This window comes from Paroedura picta, chromosome 6 (assembly GCF_049243985.1).
Source record: "Paroedura picta isolate Pp20150507F chromosome 6, Ppicta_v3.0, whole genome shotgun sequence".
In the NCBI taxonomy this organism is placed as follows: Eukaryota; Metazoa; Chordata; class Lepidosauria; order Squamata; family Gekkonidae; genus Paroedura; species Paroedura picta.
In genome coordinates, this window is record NC_135374.1 from 58232651 (window position 1) to 58249549 (window position 16899).

The window sequence follows — 16899 nt, forward strand, 5'->3', positions numbered from 1 at the left end:
GCAAGACGTCATGATCGTGTCATGGGGTTTGTTGGTCTTAAAGGTGCCATTGGACTCAAATGTTGTTGCTTTTACAAGCCGTTGCTCTGTTTCAATTAATACTGTGACAATGTGTTTTGAGAAAGAAGACTTTCGACTTAATTTGTCTTAACGTAATGTCAGGAGGGGGAAATCTTGTTCAAAACTCTGAAAAATGTATACATGTCATTCCTAAAGATGTACCCCGCTGTTGCATGTACTTTCTGACACCTCTGTACATCCTTTTATCCCATAGTGCTGTTAAGCATGGCTACCATCATTTTCTTGAATATGTTGCATGTAAACAGTTTAACATAATGGAGACTCTACATGGTGACTCCACATTACACTGAAGTAAGGACAGCTTTGCTGGCACAGAGCACTAGTGGCATTGTGCTGCTGAGTCCCACCAGTGCATGAGGCAGCTGCTGGAAAAGGGAGCTACTGTAACAGCCATGCAGTAAACTGCTTGCCTTGCCAGCAATGCCCCCTCTGGCCAAAACCCTGCAAACACCATGTGACCAGCAAACTACCAACCTATGTGCTGACTGATTCTACATGACAGCTATACCCTTCCCCACCAAGAAGTATGCTCTGAAGACGTTTATGCTGTTCCTCATCCATGGAAGGTGTCAGCAGGATGCTGATTCAGATGAGGAGGGTGCAGAAAGTGCCACCCAGGGTGCCTTCTAGCAGCATCAGAGCACCAGACAGGGTAGCCCTTTTGCCACTTGGAGTCCTCTGAAGGACTGTGCGGAGGAGAAGACAACGATGAAGAAGAAGAGTTGGTTCTTATATGCCACTTTTCTCTACCTAAAGGAGGGTCAAAGTGGCTTACATTCGCCTTCCCTTTCCTCTCCCCACAACAGACACCCTGAGAGGTAGGTGAGGCTGAGAGAGCCCTGATAGTACTGCTCAGTCAAAACAGCTTTATCAGTTCTGTGGTGAGCTCAAGCTTACCCAGCTGGCTGAATGTGGAGCAGCAGTGGGGAATCAAACCCGGGTCTCCAGATTAGACATTTGCACTCCTAAACATTACACCAAGCTGGCTCTCAGCTGAAGAGGGACTTGATAGATGTTTATAAAATTATGACGGGATGGAAAAACTGAACAGACCTTTTTCCTTCTCTTCCAAAATACTAGAAAGTGAGGGAACACAATGAAGTTTATGGGCAATAGATCAGGACAGACAAAAGGCAGTACCACTTTACTTAATGAGGTCACCCAGCTGGCTGCATGTGGGGGAACAGGGAATCAAACCCAGCTCGCCAGATTAGAACCTGGTTTGCCAGATTAGAAGCTGCTCCACTACACTATTAAGAATACTGGAAGGGAGGATTATTGAACTCGGAAACAACGTTCAATAAATTAATTTTGTATATATTTTATTTCCAGATGTTGTAAATATAACTTAACTCACAATCTCTTTTTAAACCTAATTTGACATACATGAAAATGAAGGAATCTTCACAAACACAAGGCTTTGCTGCTAGAAATGTGCAGATGCATTTGCACAGTTCCATGGCCAAGTAGGAAACGAGGCTTGTTGTTTCTGTTAAGAGAAAACAGAATAGTTTATGGAAGTGATGTGAGTCATCATGAAATCAAATGTTTAGAATCTGAATCTTACTTCAAAATAAGATTCATCCATTTTAAAAAGCTGGTCTTAAGATCAAATTCTCTGCCATGTTCATGTTTCGTTTCCTTTGTGTTTTCTTCAGCTCTTTTTTTTTCCAGCAGGGCGTCGCAGATTTCTTGTGCACGTGCAATTTCTTTGTTGGCATTAAAATGCACCATCTGTCTGCTGAGAATAGGGACAATTAAATTGAAATCATTAATTCTTTTGTTTAAATTCTTTACATTTTCTGTAAACTGTTCACAGACCTCATTCCAGAGTTTTGTTTTATGCAATGTCATTGGATCTCCCAGTTTCTTCCTGGAAGCAATCAAATCCTTCCTCAGTTTTTCAATTGTTTCTCGTATTTCTTTCTGCATTAGAATCCATTCTGGTTGGTATCCATTGTCTATCAGAATACGATTCAAATTGTGAGTCATAGGATCAATATGGGGACAGTCTGAAAATTTCTGCAAAGGCTTTCCTTTGCCACTAAGGTTATCAAAGTCTCCTTTCGCCATCGATTCCTGAATGAGGTCTTCAACTAATCGTTCAATTGCTTGGGTGATTTTTACCTTCTTACTTTGCCTGACATCTTTGGCTAACATTGCATTGCTTGTAGCAAACTGGTTCTCCATTTTCTGCTTGCGGTATTCCATGACCTGTTCAGATGCCCGATCAACTCTAAACTGCATATACTGTCTTTCTCTTTGACTCGGTGTACCAAAACCAATGCCTTCAAAACTTAAATACTGTCTATGTTGTGGCGCTACAGACTTGAATTTGTCTTCTTCCTTCTCTTCCTTATCATTCGATTTCATTTTCTCAGATACATCATTAAGTACTGCTCTGTATGCTTCATCAATTTGCACAAAGGTTGCAGAATCTGCTGTAAATGAACCACTGTCTGGGTGGTATTTCTTGGCAAGATCTCGGTACGAATTTCTAACATCATCCAAAGAGCAGCCTTCCTGAAGTTTAAGCAGCATGTAAAAATCTTGAATTTTTTTAGGCTTGTGATCTGACAATTGTCTATGGCCATACATGTAGTAATATGGAACTTGTTTTTCTCTCTTTAGAGCCAGCGTTGAGTATGCCCAGACATGGCATTGTATTTCTCTCCTCAGTAGGATACAAAACCAATTCATAGTTCTTCGGTGCAGCTATGATACAAACCAACACCTATTTGAAAATCTGAACAAATTCCAATAGAAGGATAATTATAACATTCAAAAGGGATGGGAGATCGTCATAAATTGCTTAATGGCAATATTAGGCTATTTTCTAGGAGATGGTTTTAGAAAATAGAAGCTGGAAGTCTACAAATGTACACAGAATTACTTTAAAGGTGCTTTTTAAATTACATTTAAGATCAGTCTTGATGCTTCCAGAATATCAGTGGAATCTGAAACATTTTGATACTGTGATATATTAAGTTATCATATAATCTGTATTTCAGATTTCAAAATGGATAGAAAAGAATACTGTACATGGGCTTTTCTTATAATTATGAGTAGTAACTTCATTTATTTATAAATTCACATAATTACCTTATACAATCCATCCCTCCATGGCAGGTCAAAAATATTTAAATTTAATTATTTAAAATTCAGGTGATTTAGCAACTCAAAATATTTAATCAGCTGACAGCCCAAATGTGTCAACTAAAATGAAGCAAGTACATTCCATACAGACTGATCATAGTTGCCAGTTATCACAGTTGCCCTCTAGCCCAGCTGGTGTGGAGTTTTGGGCTGGGCTGTCATCGATATGCTGATGACACCCAGCTTTATCTCTTCATGGATGGCCACCCGGACTCTCCCCTGGAACCATTCACCAGTTGTTTGGAAGCCGTGGCTGAATGGCTTGAGCAGAGTTGACTGAAACTCAACCCCTCCAAGAGGGGTAGGGGGGTGGATCAGGAAGCGTGTTTACCCACCCTGGCAGGGACGCAACTTAAGATTGCGCCCCAGGCCTGGAATTTGGAGGTGACCATTGATGCCTCATTAACTATGGAGGCAAAGGTCAATAGGGTAGCTGGCCAGGCATTTTTCCATCTTCACCAGGCTCGGCTACTGTCCTCCAAACACCTGACTACAGTGATCCATGCGATGGTCACCTACAGAATAGATTTCTGTAAGTCGCTTTACGAAGGCCTGCCCTTGGGCTTGATCTGGAAATTGCAGCTGGTTCAAAATGCAGCTGCTAGGGTCCTCACAGGAACACCTTGGAGGGCCCACATTCAGCCAGTGCTGAGGCAGCTGCATTGGCTGCCGGTTGCTGCCCATAGGCAGGTTCAAGGTTCTGGTTTTAACCTTTAAGACCCTGTGCGGTCTGGGATCGCCTGTTATCCTATGCCTCTTGCAGGGACTTACACTCTGTGGGCACTAATTTGTTGGTCATTCCCATCTCCAGGGAAGTGCGCCTGGCCTCGACCAGGGCCAGGGCCTTTTCAGTCCTGGCCCCTACCTGGTAGAACAAGCTCTTAAAGGAGCAGCAGGCCCTGCAGGAGCTTCTGGCATTCTGCAGAGTCTGCAAAACGGGGCTCCTCCATGAGGTCTATGGTTGAGGCTGACGTGGCAAGGAAGATCTGTATAGCCCCCCTCCCAGGATAGAACGGTGTGAGTGGTGGCTTGCAGGTTCCATCTGTGCCCGTCTTCCCACCCACCCCTAAGACATTTTTATTGGGGGAATGATAGTAAGTCGAGTTAGTTGTTTCCCCCACACACACACCATATCTCCTTTTCTGTTATTATGATTGGTTGGATCTGTGTTATGTTTTATGTCTGGGGGTTTTAATTGGGGTTTTTACTGGGATATTAATCAGACTATTGTAACCCACCATGAGCCATTTGGGGGTGGTGGGTAATAAATCTAAAGAATAATAATAACTCCAGGGTCCCAGTTCTGCCAGATGCATTGTACAACCCTAAACAGATTAACACCCTTCTAAATCCACTGGTGTAAATTGATTTAAAGGGTATGACTCTGCTTAGAATTGCAATCATCTATCACACATTATAGGCCTTATACTGACCCATTGAATATTGTGTATTCAAATTGACAGCACCACTCCAGAGGCTCTGGTAGAAATCCTACATGTCACCTATTGTAGATGCTGAGGATAGAATCCATAATCTAGAGGCTATTCCTGAGCTGCAATACCTCCATCCCCCACCCCTCTTCATTACTTCAGAAAATGAAGAACTGTTCTAAATTGGTAAGAAAATGCCTGCCTTACCTTCCATTAAAAAGTTGGAACATGATCATCTTTCATGTCAACAAAGCAACTGACTTCCAGCACTGTGGAGAAATTAAGAATTCCCTTAGAATCATAGAGTTGGAAGGTACCTCCAGGGTCTAGTCCAACCCCCTGCACTATGCAGGAACTCACAACTACCTGCCCACCCACAGTGACCCCAATTTCATTCCAAAGTGATCCCCCTACCAAAAATCTCCAGAATTCAGCCTGGTCTGGAAGAAATTCCACTGCCATTACAGTGGTGATCAGCAATTCCCTGGATATGCAAGGAAGGGCCACAAAAGACAAAAACTGACACATCCCTTCCTGCCCACCCAATCACTATCTGCCTAATTTCATAAAATAAGCATTTCTGTCAGATGACTATCTAGCCTCTGTTTAAATATTTACAAAGAAGGAGAACCCACCACCTCCCACAGAAGCCTGTACCATGGAGGAACTGCTCTGTCAGGAACTTCTTCAGGATGTTCAGCCAAAAATTCTTTTGAATTAATTTCAATCCGTTGGTTCTGGTCTGACCCACTGTGGCAACAGAAAATAACTCTGCTCCATCTTCTATATGACAACCCTCCAAGTATTTAAAGATGGTTATCTGATCACCTTATCAGATCACCTTACCCTTGAAAAAAATCAAATGTAAAATTTTACCATCCAAGGAAGTGCATAGTCAGACCAAGTTACTCTGTTAATACACTCATTAAAATACTAACTTCACTCCTTACAATCTATATTGCTAATACTTTTCCTACAAATGCAAGGCCTAAAGGTTTACCGCACTTCATTATCATTTCACATATCCAAAGTTAAACCTAAATGATCCCTAAAGCTTAGTGACTCTTGGAGAGGGAGATAGCTCAAGTGCTTTCCCCCAGTTGTACTGTGTGTATATGTAGATATTATGAACATATCATAAACTATGACATCTATTATGAAATGTTCCCCCTAGCAGTACCAATTCCTCTGTTATGTCAAAACTGTAAAAGTTATATCATATCTGTCATGCCTCTTACTTCCTAATTACAAAAATACTTAAAATAAGAACTTTATTTGTATGAAAGAGACCTTTCCAACTGTGTGGAGAAATGCTTGTGAAAAAACAGTCTCTCCCTCCAAACATGTTAGAAAAACAACAGAGACTGTAGGAGAATAATGCCCCTTCCCCTCATTAGGTTGTTATTGTTATGTGCGAAGTCGTGTCCGACCCATCGCGACCCCATGGACAATGATCCTCCAGGCCTTCCTGTCCTCTACCATTCCCCGGAGTCCATTTAAGTTTGCACCTACTGCTTCAGTGACTCCATCCATCCACCTCATTCTCTGTCGTCCCCTTCTTCTTTTGCCCTCGATCTCTCCCAGCATTAGGCTCTTCTCCAGGGAGTCCTTCCTTCTCATGAGGTGGCCAAAATATTTGAGTTTCATCTTCAGGATCTGGCCTTCTAAAGAGCAGTCAGGGCTGATCTCCTCTAGGACTGACTGGTTTGTTCGCCTTGCAGTCCAAGGGACTCGCAAGAGTCTTCTCCAGCACCAGAGTTCAAAAGCCTCGATTCTTTGACGCTCGGCCTTCCTTATGGTCCAACTTTCGCAGCCATTAGGAGTGTGAAACACTCATTAGGAGTGTGAAACAATAAGGAACTGTCAAAGTGAATTGGCAACATTTCTATGAACTTTAATAGAATAAAAGTTTGAGTCCAGTGTTGTAGCTTGGTGCAGTGGTTAAAAACCATAGCTTCAAATCTGCTGAGCCGGGTTTGATTCCGCACTCCTCCACATGAAGCCAACTGGTTGACCTTGTCCTGTTAGAGCTGTTCTCACAGAGCAGTTCTGGTAAAGCTATCTCAGCCCCATGGTGTGGGGAGGGTATAAAAACTAACTCTTCTTCTTGAAATTAAAGGTGCCATTGGACTCAAGCTTTGTTCTGTTGCTTCAGATCAACACGGCCACCCACTAGAATCTAAGGATTTTAAAGGTTTTGAAACACAGGCTGCGATTCTTCCTGTTTTCTCCCGTTTCTCTTACTTCATCTCTCTGGAAGTCGGCAAACCAGACAACCAAACCAAATCATGGAAAGCCCTGGCGGCACTTTGACCTTGCTCCATGCCCTGTTCCCCCACGGGTAAAACCGCCCTGCAAAATCCCGCACATCTTTGGCCCTGCTGCTAATATACAACCTTTCCGGAAATCCCGGGGTCTGAGATATTTAGCACTTTACCCTTTCACGAACGATCTTTCCTTAACAGTTGACCCTCGAGCGGGCTGTTAATACAACTCCCCGCCCACCAAGCTAGGTCAAGGTACACATGTCGTTTGTTGTGCCGCTAAGAATTGTGGGAGATGTAGTGCTGCGGAGGTGCAGTGACGTCACACAGTTCGGCTCCACAACGACCCAATCAGGTTCAACTATGGGAAAGCAGTTTAAGATAGGTGTGTTAGTCTGGAGCAAGAGAAAAGAGCGAGAATCCAGCAGCATCTTAAACACGAACAAAAATTGGGACAGGGTGGGAGCTTAAGTGAGCCAATGCTTGGTGGAATGAAAAAGCAGTCACTCTGAGACAGAAGAAGCAGTTTTGGTTTTTATACCCCGCTTTTCTCTACTAGGAGGGGTCTCAAAGCGCCTTTCCTTCCTCTCCCCAGAACAGACATCCTGTGAGGTAGGTGGGGCTGAGAGAGCTCTGCCAGAACTGTTCTGCCAGACTGTGACTGGCCAAAGGTCTTGACCTGCTGATTGCAAATCAAAAGTTTCAAATACTTGGGAGTTCATTTTTGCCATCAACTTAATTGGTCTTTACATCGGAGAGCAGTTCTTACATAGGCAAGGAACCAGCTACGTGCTGTTTCACGCCTTCATTTTCATGGGGGGAACCAGTTTGTGCCACCAGCGGTCCATATATTCTAGGCAAAGGTTGTTAATCAACTTTTATATTGGATCTCAGTTTGGATACAGGCTCTTAATTCTGAAGTGAACCATGTAGCTGCAGTTTTTCTGCAACATATTCTGGGTCTCCCAGATATGATTAGACGTTCCACTCTTTGTACCAAACTTGGTTTTCATCTGTTGTCAACTACAGCATGGTCAACTACTATTAAATTCTGGATTAGACTCCATTATTTTTCAGGTCCTGTTAACCTTTTATATGAATTTTGTTTCCAAATGGTACCAGCAGATCCAGCATAAAATCCACATTCTAGGTGTTAATTTAGAGTCTTTGGCTAATTATAGCGGGTCGCAAATATCCTATATTATTATGCAAAGAAATTGAGATATTGAGAGACAGAGTACTGAAGCAGGAATTAATCGGACTTGTTCCCCTAATTTTTTTGGCCTGATTTCTAATTCAGACAGTGGTGCTAAAAGGTAAAGGTAAAGGTATCCCCTGTGCAAGCACCGGGTCATGTCTGACCCTTGGGGTGACGCCCTCTAGCGTTTTCATGGCAGACTCAATACGGGGTGGTTTGCCAGTGCCTTCCCCAGTCATGACCGTTTACCCCCCAGCAAGCTGGGTCCTCATTTTACCGACCTCGGAAGGATGGAAGGCTGAGTCAACCTTGAGCCGGCTGCTGGGATCGAACTCCCAACCTCATGAGCAAAGCTTTCAGGCGGCTGCCTTACCACTCTGCGCCACAAGAGGCTCACAGTGGTGCTACATATATGCAAAATCTTATTAACCTGCTCCACCATTGGGTTTTTATGCTCACTAGTTTAAACATTTTCCCTTCAGGACATTTCATGAAATGTCATGAAAAAGCTGGGCCTTTTTTCATATGTGGCGGAGATGTGGGAAAGAGAATAAATTCTGGGTAAAAGTGCATGTGGTATTAGAAGAGATGTTTAAGATCAAGTTTCCCGTGAGACCAGAACACATGATGTTAAGCCTATGTCCAGATCTACTCCCCTCTCAAGCCAGAACTTTCTTTTTTAATGCAACGATGGCTGCAAGATTAGTATTGGCTAAGAACTGGAAGTCCATGGAGATGCCAACTATTCAGTAATGGCTGGACAAAGTTGCTGATCTATCAAAAATGGCGAAACTCACATCTATAGTCAACAAAAAGCCAATCAAAGATTTCCAGGAGCAATGGAGCTTCTACATGGATTACCTTGCCAAATGAAGAGCCAAGGGGACATTAAGGACTATGGGAAGACGAGGGATGGGGACATTTTGTAATCAATGGCTATTTTTTTTCTTTTCTGTATATTTTTATAGTTTAAAAATAAAAAGATAGTAATAAAAAAAAAGATTTTCCCTTCAGCAGTACTCTCAGGTAGATATAATAATACACTAATGGAGAATAATTCTCTGCTCAGGCATCAATTTATTGAACCTATTATTGTAAATTTCCTTGGCCCCATGGACAGAATGATTCAACATCCATTAGCTGATAAGTTCCTGGAAATAACAGAACCAGTAGCCAGATTTCAGATATGTAAGAAATAATTCTACACCATTGGAATTTACTTTTGATCCATTATTTATCTAGCATATGATGGAGGAATGCTTAGCTGGTTATTATTTATTTATTATCATCTGCTTTTCTCTCAGTTTTTATAATTATTATTACTCATGTGCAGATGTTTCTTTAATATGCCAATAAAGGTCTTTGAATTTGAATTTGGACTGTTACTGGCCCAAGATCAGCCTGCTGGCTGCAAATGGAGGAACAGGCAATCCAACCAGGCTCATCAGATTAGAAGCCACCGCTCTTAAACACTACATCACATTGGCTATCAGGAAAGAGTGTGCAGGGTGTTATTCTGCTAATAAGGGTCTTTTCCATTCACAAGACAATCTACTGCCCACTGTGGAGTCATTAGTGTGCTGATCTTTTTGCTCACCATTGTCATAGTACTTGGCATTAGCCTTTCCTGAAAGAATCACAGCCCAATCCCACAATAGAACAAGCGCTCTGCCACATCCCCAACTTTAGCCCTCAATAAGCGTAGCACATGTGTGACAGATATACACTTGGGACCAAGGGAAATTGTTTCCGAATATAGAGAGCATTGTTTACAGGCAGTCCTGATTATTGACAACACCACTGGTCCAAAGACAAAAACAAACAAAAGGTTAAGAGAGTTTTTGATTGACTGGCTGCTTCATCTGTACATGTGATAGCTTCACCTGTTTTTGTAATTCCAAAGATTCTCTATCATTTAAAAGTAATTCCATCCTCCTTTCTCCCTCCCCAGCATAAAACATAAGAATCTCACACTAGCTCACACTGAACAAGTTTCTATTTTACTTTTGATGTTTAGTATTTATTATTTAAAATATATAGCATTATTGAGCAAAAGGGCTGTATCAACATGATCATTTTGAACAATAGGTCAAATTTATCATCTAGTCTCCCAGAATCTTTTCTTTCCTAGCTCACTTTGTCCCGTGTCCCTTGTGGTTTGTGATCTACCCTCACAACTCTTTAGTGGCTTACGATCCACTGTTTGAGAACTTCCATGGAAAATAGATCTACCAAGAACTACTAGCTGTGATGGCTGAATGCAAACCTATGCTTGGAAGCACTACATCTATGAGAACTAGTTATTTGGGACATACGAGTGGAGGATATCATTGGCATAGGGGTATCATTAACATGTTCCAGGAGGGTTTCCTGTGAACATTGGCTGGAATATTTTTTGAGCCTTATTGGTAGATTGGATGAACCATGGTCTGATCCAGCAGGAAATTCTTATATTTCTATTTTGTTGGTTTCATTCTTGATCTGTGACTTTAGCCTCATAAAATACCCTTACAGTTTCTCTAATTCATGAACAACCATGTGTTAGATTCTCTCTCCCTGTATTTCATTGTGGATTGGGGTAGTTTGCTTATCCTTATCCATGGTTCCTCTATATATTTGTGAAACAGCCTTGGGGGAGGAACGTGTCCGGCTGTCCAAGTTGGAATAGGGCCCTAATTGGCCCTGCTCCTGCAGCTCCTACCCTCCATCCCTGGACTCTACCCTCTTTGCTCTCAGATGTGCCTCAGTGCCTGTAGCCAGCAGCAGGTAAGGGGAGAGGGCCCTGGGCAAAGGGTCATGGTGGAGGGCCTGCTAACGAGGGTCTCCCAGCCTGCTAACTGCCTGCTATGGAGCTCTGTCCCGGGCCTGCTGACGAGCTGGCCAGCCCCTGCTTGCCCCACTTGATCCGGCTGCGAGCTGCAGCCCAAAGCCACCTTAAGCTGCCTGGCCGGGGGTCAGGGGAGGGGACCCTTTCAAGGCCTGTTCTTAGGAATGGGCTTTGAAGCTAGTAGACTAATATATAGTTTATTGCTAGGTCCCCTAACACACACACACCAACACCAGTTTCTTTAAAAGTATTTATGGATAAACTTGTGACAATGTGTATATATGATATCATAATCAGATATGCATTTACATTTCATGAATCATGTGCATCATTAAGTCCTAGTGGACCCCACAATTTTTCAATATTATGTTTTGTTTTTGAAAATGTTCCCCAACTTCATTTATCAGCAGATGTTGCTTTCATTATTCTCTGGGTAAACATTCTCTAGGAAGTCAATCTGTTTTCTTCAGAATATGGTAGCTTTTCTCAACTTTTTTTTTACCATTGAGAAACTCCTGAAATATTCTTCAGGCTCTGAGAAATCCCAGAAGTGGTGTGATCATACAGAATATGGTTGGGAAGCAGCGTCCCAGCCCCCGGGAAGCCTTCGCCCTGCGAAGGTTCCCCGGGGTGGGGGCCTAGCGCCCATTTTATTTAGAGATAAAATGGGCTTTAATTCTAGTATTTATATATAGCTCCCAACTGTACTTATTTGGCTAGCACAATATTATCTATCTGACATAGAAACTGCATCTTGCAACTTTATTGGTCGATCAAGAAGAGGTGGTCTTTATACCCCGCTTTTCACAAGCCAAAGGAGTCTCAAAGTGACTTATAATCACTTTCTCTTTCTCTTCCCAGAACAGACACTCTGTGAGGTAGGTGGGGCTGAGAGAATTATAATAGAAATGTTATGTGAGAAAAACTGTGACTAGCCGAAGTTCACCCGGCTGGCTGTATGTGGAGGAGGAGTGGGGAATCAAACCTGGTTCTCCACATTAGAGGCCACCACATTAGATTAGAGTCCACCGTTCTTTACTACTACCCCACCTGCAGATGTATATGCTGATGAAGTTTTGATTGCACTCCTAATAACTCTGAATCCTATGTCTTCTGACTTGCTTCCATAGAATTAGAGCTTTCACAAATATATCTTTGTTCCTTCTTTGTATCTTTCTGCCTGCATAAGAAAAACATTTGAACCACATCATATAATGACATTATTTCAAATTTACTGTATTTTCCTCTTCTGTGATTGGTCACAAGAAGTCAGAGTCACAGGCAGCAGATTCTGTCAGCCATATGGACTGAAGCATTCTCCTAGCTCAGAACAAAACAATTTTTCCTCACCAATCATTTGTGTAATTTAATCTGGTATCAGATGAGCAATTTCTTTGTAGCACTGCTGCTTATAGTTTCAAAGAAAGAGAAAGTCTGACTTCTGCGCATTTCAGAATAACCTGGAAATATTTGGTAAGTGATGTTTTAAATTGATTATCATGTTTAGGCTTCTTTTCCCATGAAGTACTAAGTTAAAATAACTGTTATTTTTCCCATGCAGTTTTGGAGAACAAATATTTGCTGCAATAACCTCTGAATGCATACGAGTTGTAGGGTGGAAGATTGCTTTAGATCAGGCATGAAAAACTGAGCTATACCGGAAATTAGGGTCACTTTTTATATGTTATGGAGTTAATTAAAATATTGATATAAGGCTTTTCTGATGAACACTCAGATCATGAGTGGAATCACTACAAAACATTGATTTGAACTGACAGAATATTTTAGGTTGATTTCCAGTGAAGACTAGCGATCTCCCTTTGAGATACCGAGAAGATTTTTCTATAATAATTAAAGCAATTTTGTGAGAGGCTTAAAGTGTGAAAACCAATGCAGCTACTTTTAATATTTTGAAGACGTGGTAGTCAAACAAAAGTGGAGAAGCAAGGGAACAATCACCTTAGAGACTTAAAATGAGCAATAAAGAGCATGAAATATATTTACAGTTATTAAAACGACATTATGTAATGTTTGGTTCTCAGGATGGCACCATTAAATGTGTTCTCTAAAATGTAGTTGCAAAGCTAGATATCAGACTGCTCAAAGGCAGATGTCCCACTGTATATTACGCTGGAGAGCAAATGGCTGCTGGCTTTTCAGTGGGAGGAAAAACAAAAGAGGGGAAATACCCAACCTGAAAATAAAGCCAGGAAACCAAAGGTTAAGCAAACAGAAAAATCAAATAAAATATAACTATTTGCACATAATTATAGGATTAAAAATAGCTTTCAAAGATTCCATTAAAAAGTATATAGCAATAAGATGGAGTTGCATTTCCAATTCCAAAGAATCATAATAATGGTGACACATGTGGGATAAAAGACCCAAAGACCCAACACGTTTTGACCCTGATGGCCTTCTGTTGTCCAAACTGTAATAACACACACACATATACTATAACTAGCAATGCTATTTGCTCAGGCTTTGGATTCTTGCTTGCTTTTCAGCCACATTACCAGCCCTGGCTAGCTGAGGACTCACACCTCTGGTGCCCATTCTCCCTCATAACAAAGGTAATTTTTGCATGTGTGTGTGCGTTCACATAGCCATTGGTTTCTAGCACTTTGTGAAGAATTAAGTGGTCATTTTGACTCCCAATATTTTTCCGGAATGATAGAGAAAGATCCATTCCTTCCCTGCTCCCCTCAGTTCTTTCTAGCCAGTATGCACACAGATAATCATATTATTCATTTTAGTCAGTCAAACTTTATTGCACTAGGCCTCAGGCCATCGCAAAATCAGATACAATAAAATTGTTGAAAAAAACAAATGCAGAATAAAAATGACATACATTAACCCATACCTTCTGCTCATTCGCCCACAGTATTTGCCACAAGGGCCAGCTCCAATCTTTCTTGCAGCCAAAGGTCTATTATTCATTTTAAGTGAATGTCGTTTTCATTGCTACATCACATTTCCTAAAATTCTGATGCCATTTTCTGCTGCATTTTCCCAGACTATTATATGCTAATAAACCAGAATACTGTATGCTGAACCCTGATCCAAATACATTATTCAGAAAATTCTTGATAAATACACTAGAAAAGCAGGCATCTTTCATGACTCTTTAATTGAGTATTTCTTGGAGAAGGACTATATAATATCAGCAGCATGCCTGTTAAAGGTCATATCGAGTGAGCATATAATATTGACATTTGTGATCTCATTCTCAGTTCATTACAAGACCAAGATTACTAACAGGCCAGTCCTAAACAAGACTATCTGATAAAGGGAGCCTTGACTCGCAGAACCTTATACCCTTTAAATCTTCTTGGTCTCTAAGGCCTCTACCAAATTCAAATCTAACAAGTCTACTCTAAGTCTTATTTAAGTCACAGAATCATAGAATCATGGAATAAATATATTTTGCTGTTTCAGTGTACTTTGTGCAAAAAACATAGGTGCACATTTCCACGCACTAAAGTTGCAAAATACTCATGTTGCTCCTTTCTGACAAAATAGTGATTGCAGGTACTAAGATGACTGTGTTTATAGCATCGGAGGTCAGCGCACCAGAAATGTAACATTTTAAAAGGACTTTTCCCTTTGTTTTCTGTATTCTGAGGTTTCACTTCCCCCTCCCCATGAGTTTATTTTAAGTGACTACTGAATGTACAGGCTAGATTTACTTCCAAAGAAAAGTGTTCAGATTAAGATGTAATTCCTGTAATCAAGACATGGTATCTCTGGTTCTATACATTTAGATGGCTGATCGAGTGCTTGTGCTTGGCAGTGGTGGCAGAGAACATGCTCTTGCTTGGAAATTAGCACATTCGCCACATGTAAAACAAATACTAGTTGCCCCAGGAAATGCCGGAACAGCTAATAGTGGGAAAATCTCTAATTCAGGTAAAAACATCATAACAAAACAGAGCAAAGAAATAAGTGTGTTTGTTAAATGGATATTAATATATTCTATATAAGTACACATTGGGAAACATCATGCCTCATGCAAATATGCAATGTGAACTGACTAGCCAGAAGGTGTATGCAAAGATGCAAAACTCTACATTATAAAAAATTCACACAGTACATTTCAAGTTCTCCAGATCAGGTTTGACCAGCCCATGGCCCACTATGGGAATTTATTTTGCCCTAAGCAGCCAAGCAAATGTTAATGGTGCAATTTTTAAAACTGCAATTTAAGATACAGACAAATTTGTATAGTTATAATCCCATGGAAGAGATAATTACATTCTTCAAAACTGTGTGTAAGACAGATATTTTTGTAATGCAGTATTACATCTCTTTCATAAATGATTTGTTTCATCTGTAGTGATCTAAAGACACCCAAACCTAGATACATCTTGTGGCAGAACAGACCTGCTCCAGCCTGCAAGCCTTATTCCACCAACCACCCCCACCCCTGGTAACTTATCACCACCATATGACCTCTGTACAAAATTGCCTGCTGGGAAGATAAGGACTCCGAGCTTCCCTTCCCAGACCTGAAGCCTTGCCTTGGTGTCTCCCACTGCCCAGTGCCAGATCACAATGGGGACCATTTACTACTTCGTGTGCCCCTAGAGGAATAGCTGCTTGCCAACTGCCAGCCTTTTTTCTGGCACCCCTTTTACAGTAGGGTGTCCGAGATGGTGGGGTTCAATGCGGTGGAGAGATCCATGACCAGCATCTAGAGTTATAAAGTATAATTTAAAAAGAAAATGTTCATAAGTATAGTTTTAGCATAGTTCCATACTGAGCAAGTGATCCAAATGAATTCGGTAAAATGCAATTCCTCTGTCTCTCTGTCTCATCCTACCCAATCTTAGAATATAGGAAAGGCTCCTTAGATTAGGAAATTACAGATCTCTACAGAGTTTCCATTATCTTGAAGTTTCCTTCAACTCTTCAGGCAAGCACAAGGTCAATGGCTGCCTGCTCCAGACCTCAGTTCAGAGCTCTGTGTCTTCTGATGGACCCTGCACCAAAGATTTATAACATTTATATAAATGCTGTAAGTCTCTAACCCAAGTAGCTTGGCCACTGGAATTTTTTGCCATTCTGTGAAATCTGTGGTCTAGTTGCTGCACACTGTTCTGGGAATAGCTTGACAGTGAAACATCATGTGCAATGTTCCTGTAGAGACTGCTAGCAATATGGAGGTAATTATTATCCTCTCCTATCTATTTCAGCTGTTTTAATTAACAACCCTACTATCCTTGCCCAGTTCTGTAAAGATCATAACATTGGACTTGTGATTTCTGGACCAGAAGCTCTACTTGCAGCTGGTAAGATGAGAACAAGTCAGCTCTTGAGGGGAGGGGGTATAAAAAACCTGATTTTAAGTGAGACATAAAAAGTCCGGTATTGAATAGCAAAGTTGTCATAGCACAGAGTAAGGAACCTAATACTTGCTAGAGGGCAATGAGTTGAGTATAAAGCAAAAGGGAATGGGACAGTTTGGTGGCAGGGCTGTCCCAGCTGAAGAGCTCCAGAATGAGGAACTCAATTTTTGACTGTAAGAAAAAAAGTTGAGACTATTACCAGTATTTTATTAGAATATATATGATCTTAGTAATGTATTAAAGCTGAATTTTGCAGTTATAATGTGTTTGTTCTTTTCCATTAATATTTCTGAAATAAGCAACTAAGGAAGTACCATACCGATGGCCATCTAGTTCCAACAGTCAGGTCTTTTGCAACTGGCACCAGCCCATTGTTTGCTGATTTGGAGCTCTGAGTCTTATCTGCACAGGCCTTTTGAAACTCATTCCACTCAGTTAAAAAAAAGCAATCTGTACTTGATGTTAATCTTGATCTCCACTCTGATGCTGCCTGCTTCCTTCCCCTCCCCCCCCCCCAAATTGCACTGCTGAGGATCAACTCTGTAGCCACACTACTTATTTCCCAGCACATCCAAGAGTGGATTTTCTCTGCTTC

The 16899-nt window shown here is 41.3% G+C and overlaps 2 protein-coding genes across 11 annotated transcripts in view; one reads left to right on the forward strand and one right to left on the reverse strand.

The window, feature by feature from the left end:
- Positions 1-1386: 1386 nt before the first annotated feature.
- On the reverse strand, positions 1387-7235 carry DNAJC28 (DnaJ heat shock protein family (Hsp40) member C28). 10 transcript variants are annotated; one of them, XM_077342594.1, is made up of 5 exons: positions 7105-7194; positions 5325-5514; positions 4875-4936; positions 1649-2796; positions 1387-1570 (listed from the first exon to the last, which is right to left on the reverse strand). In XM_077342594.1, exons 4-5 carry the CDS (start codon positions 2779-2781, stop codon positions 1486-1488), a joined length of 1218 nt encoding a protein of 405 aa, XP_077198709.1. In that variant the 5' UTR covers positions 2782-2796; positions 4875-4936; positions 5325-5514; positions 7105-7194; the 3' UTR covers positions 1387-1485. The 10 variants fall into 10 exon arrangements, 9 of the variants coding, with proteins under 9 accessions (XP_077198709.1, XP_077198705.1, XP_077198706.1 ...); XM_077342590.1 differs by having other exon boundaries at positions 1649-2827; XM_077342591.1 differs by lacking the exon at positions 7105-7194 and adding an exon at positions 6180-7057 and having other exon boundaries at positions 1649-2827.
- A 5057-nt stretch (positions 7236-12292) lies between these two features.
- LOC143839900 (trifunctional purine biosynthetic protein adenosine-3-like) overlaps positions 12293-16899 on the forward strand; it is a 50462-nt gene continuing 45855 nt past the window's right edge. The window contains exons 1-4 of the mRNA XM_077342619.1: positions 12293-12429; positions 13464-13529; positions 14721-14865; positions 16152-16247. Of these exons, the coding sequence (XP_077198734.1) occupies positions 14721-14865; positions 16152-16247 (241 nt within the window). The 5' untranslated portion in view covers positions 12293-12429; positions 13464-13529. The remainder of the gene's footprint in view (positions 12430-13463; positions 13530-14720; positions 14866-16151; positions 16248-16899) is intronic.

Bases quoted from the DNA above. Each gene is read 5' to 3' on its own strand.
- DNAJC28 (XM_077342589.1), bottom strand. From the start codon at position 2,781: ATGAATTGGTTTTGTATCCTACTGAGGAGAGAAATACAATGCCATGTC. The intron at 1,571-1,648 runs GTAAGATTCAGA...TTCTCTTAACAG, and splicing joins TGGATGAATCTTATTTTGAA to AAACAACAAGCCTCGTTTCC.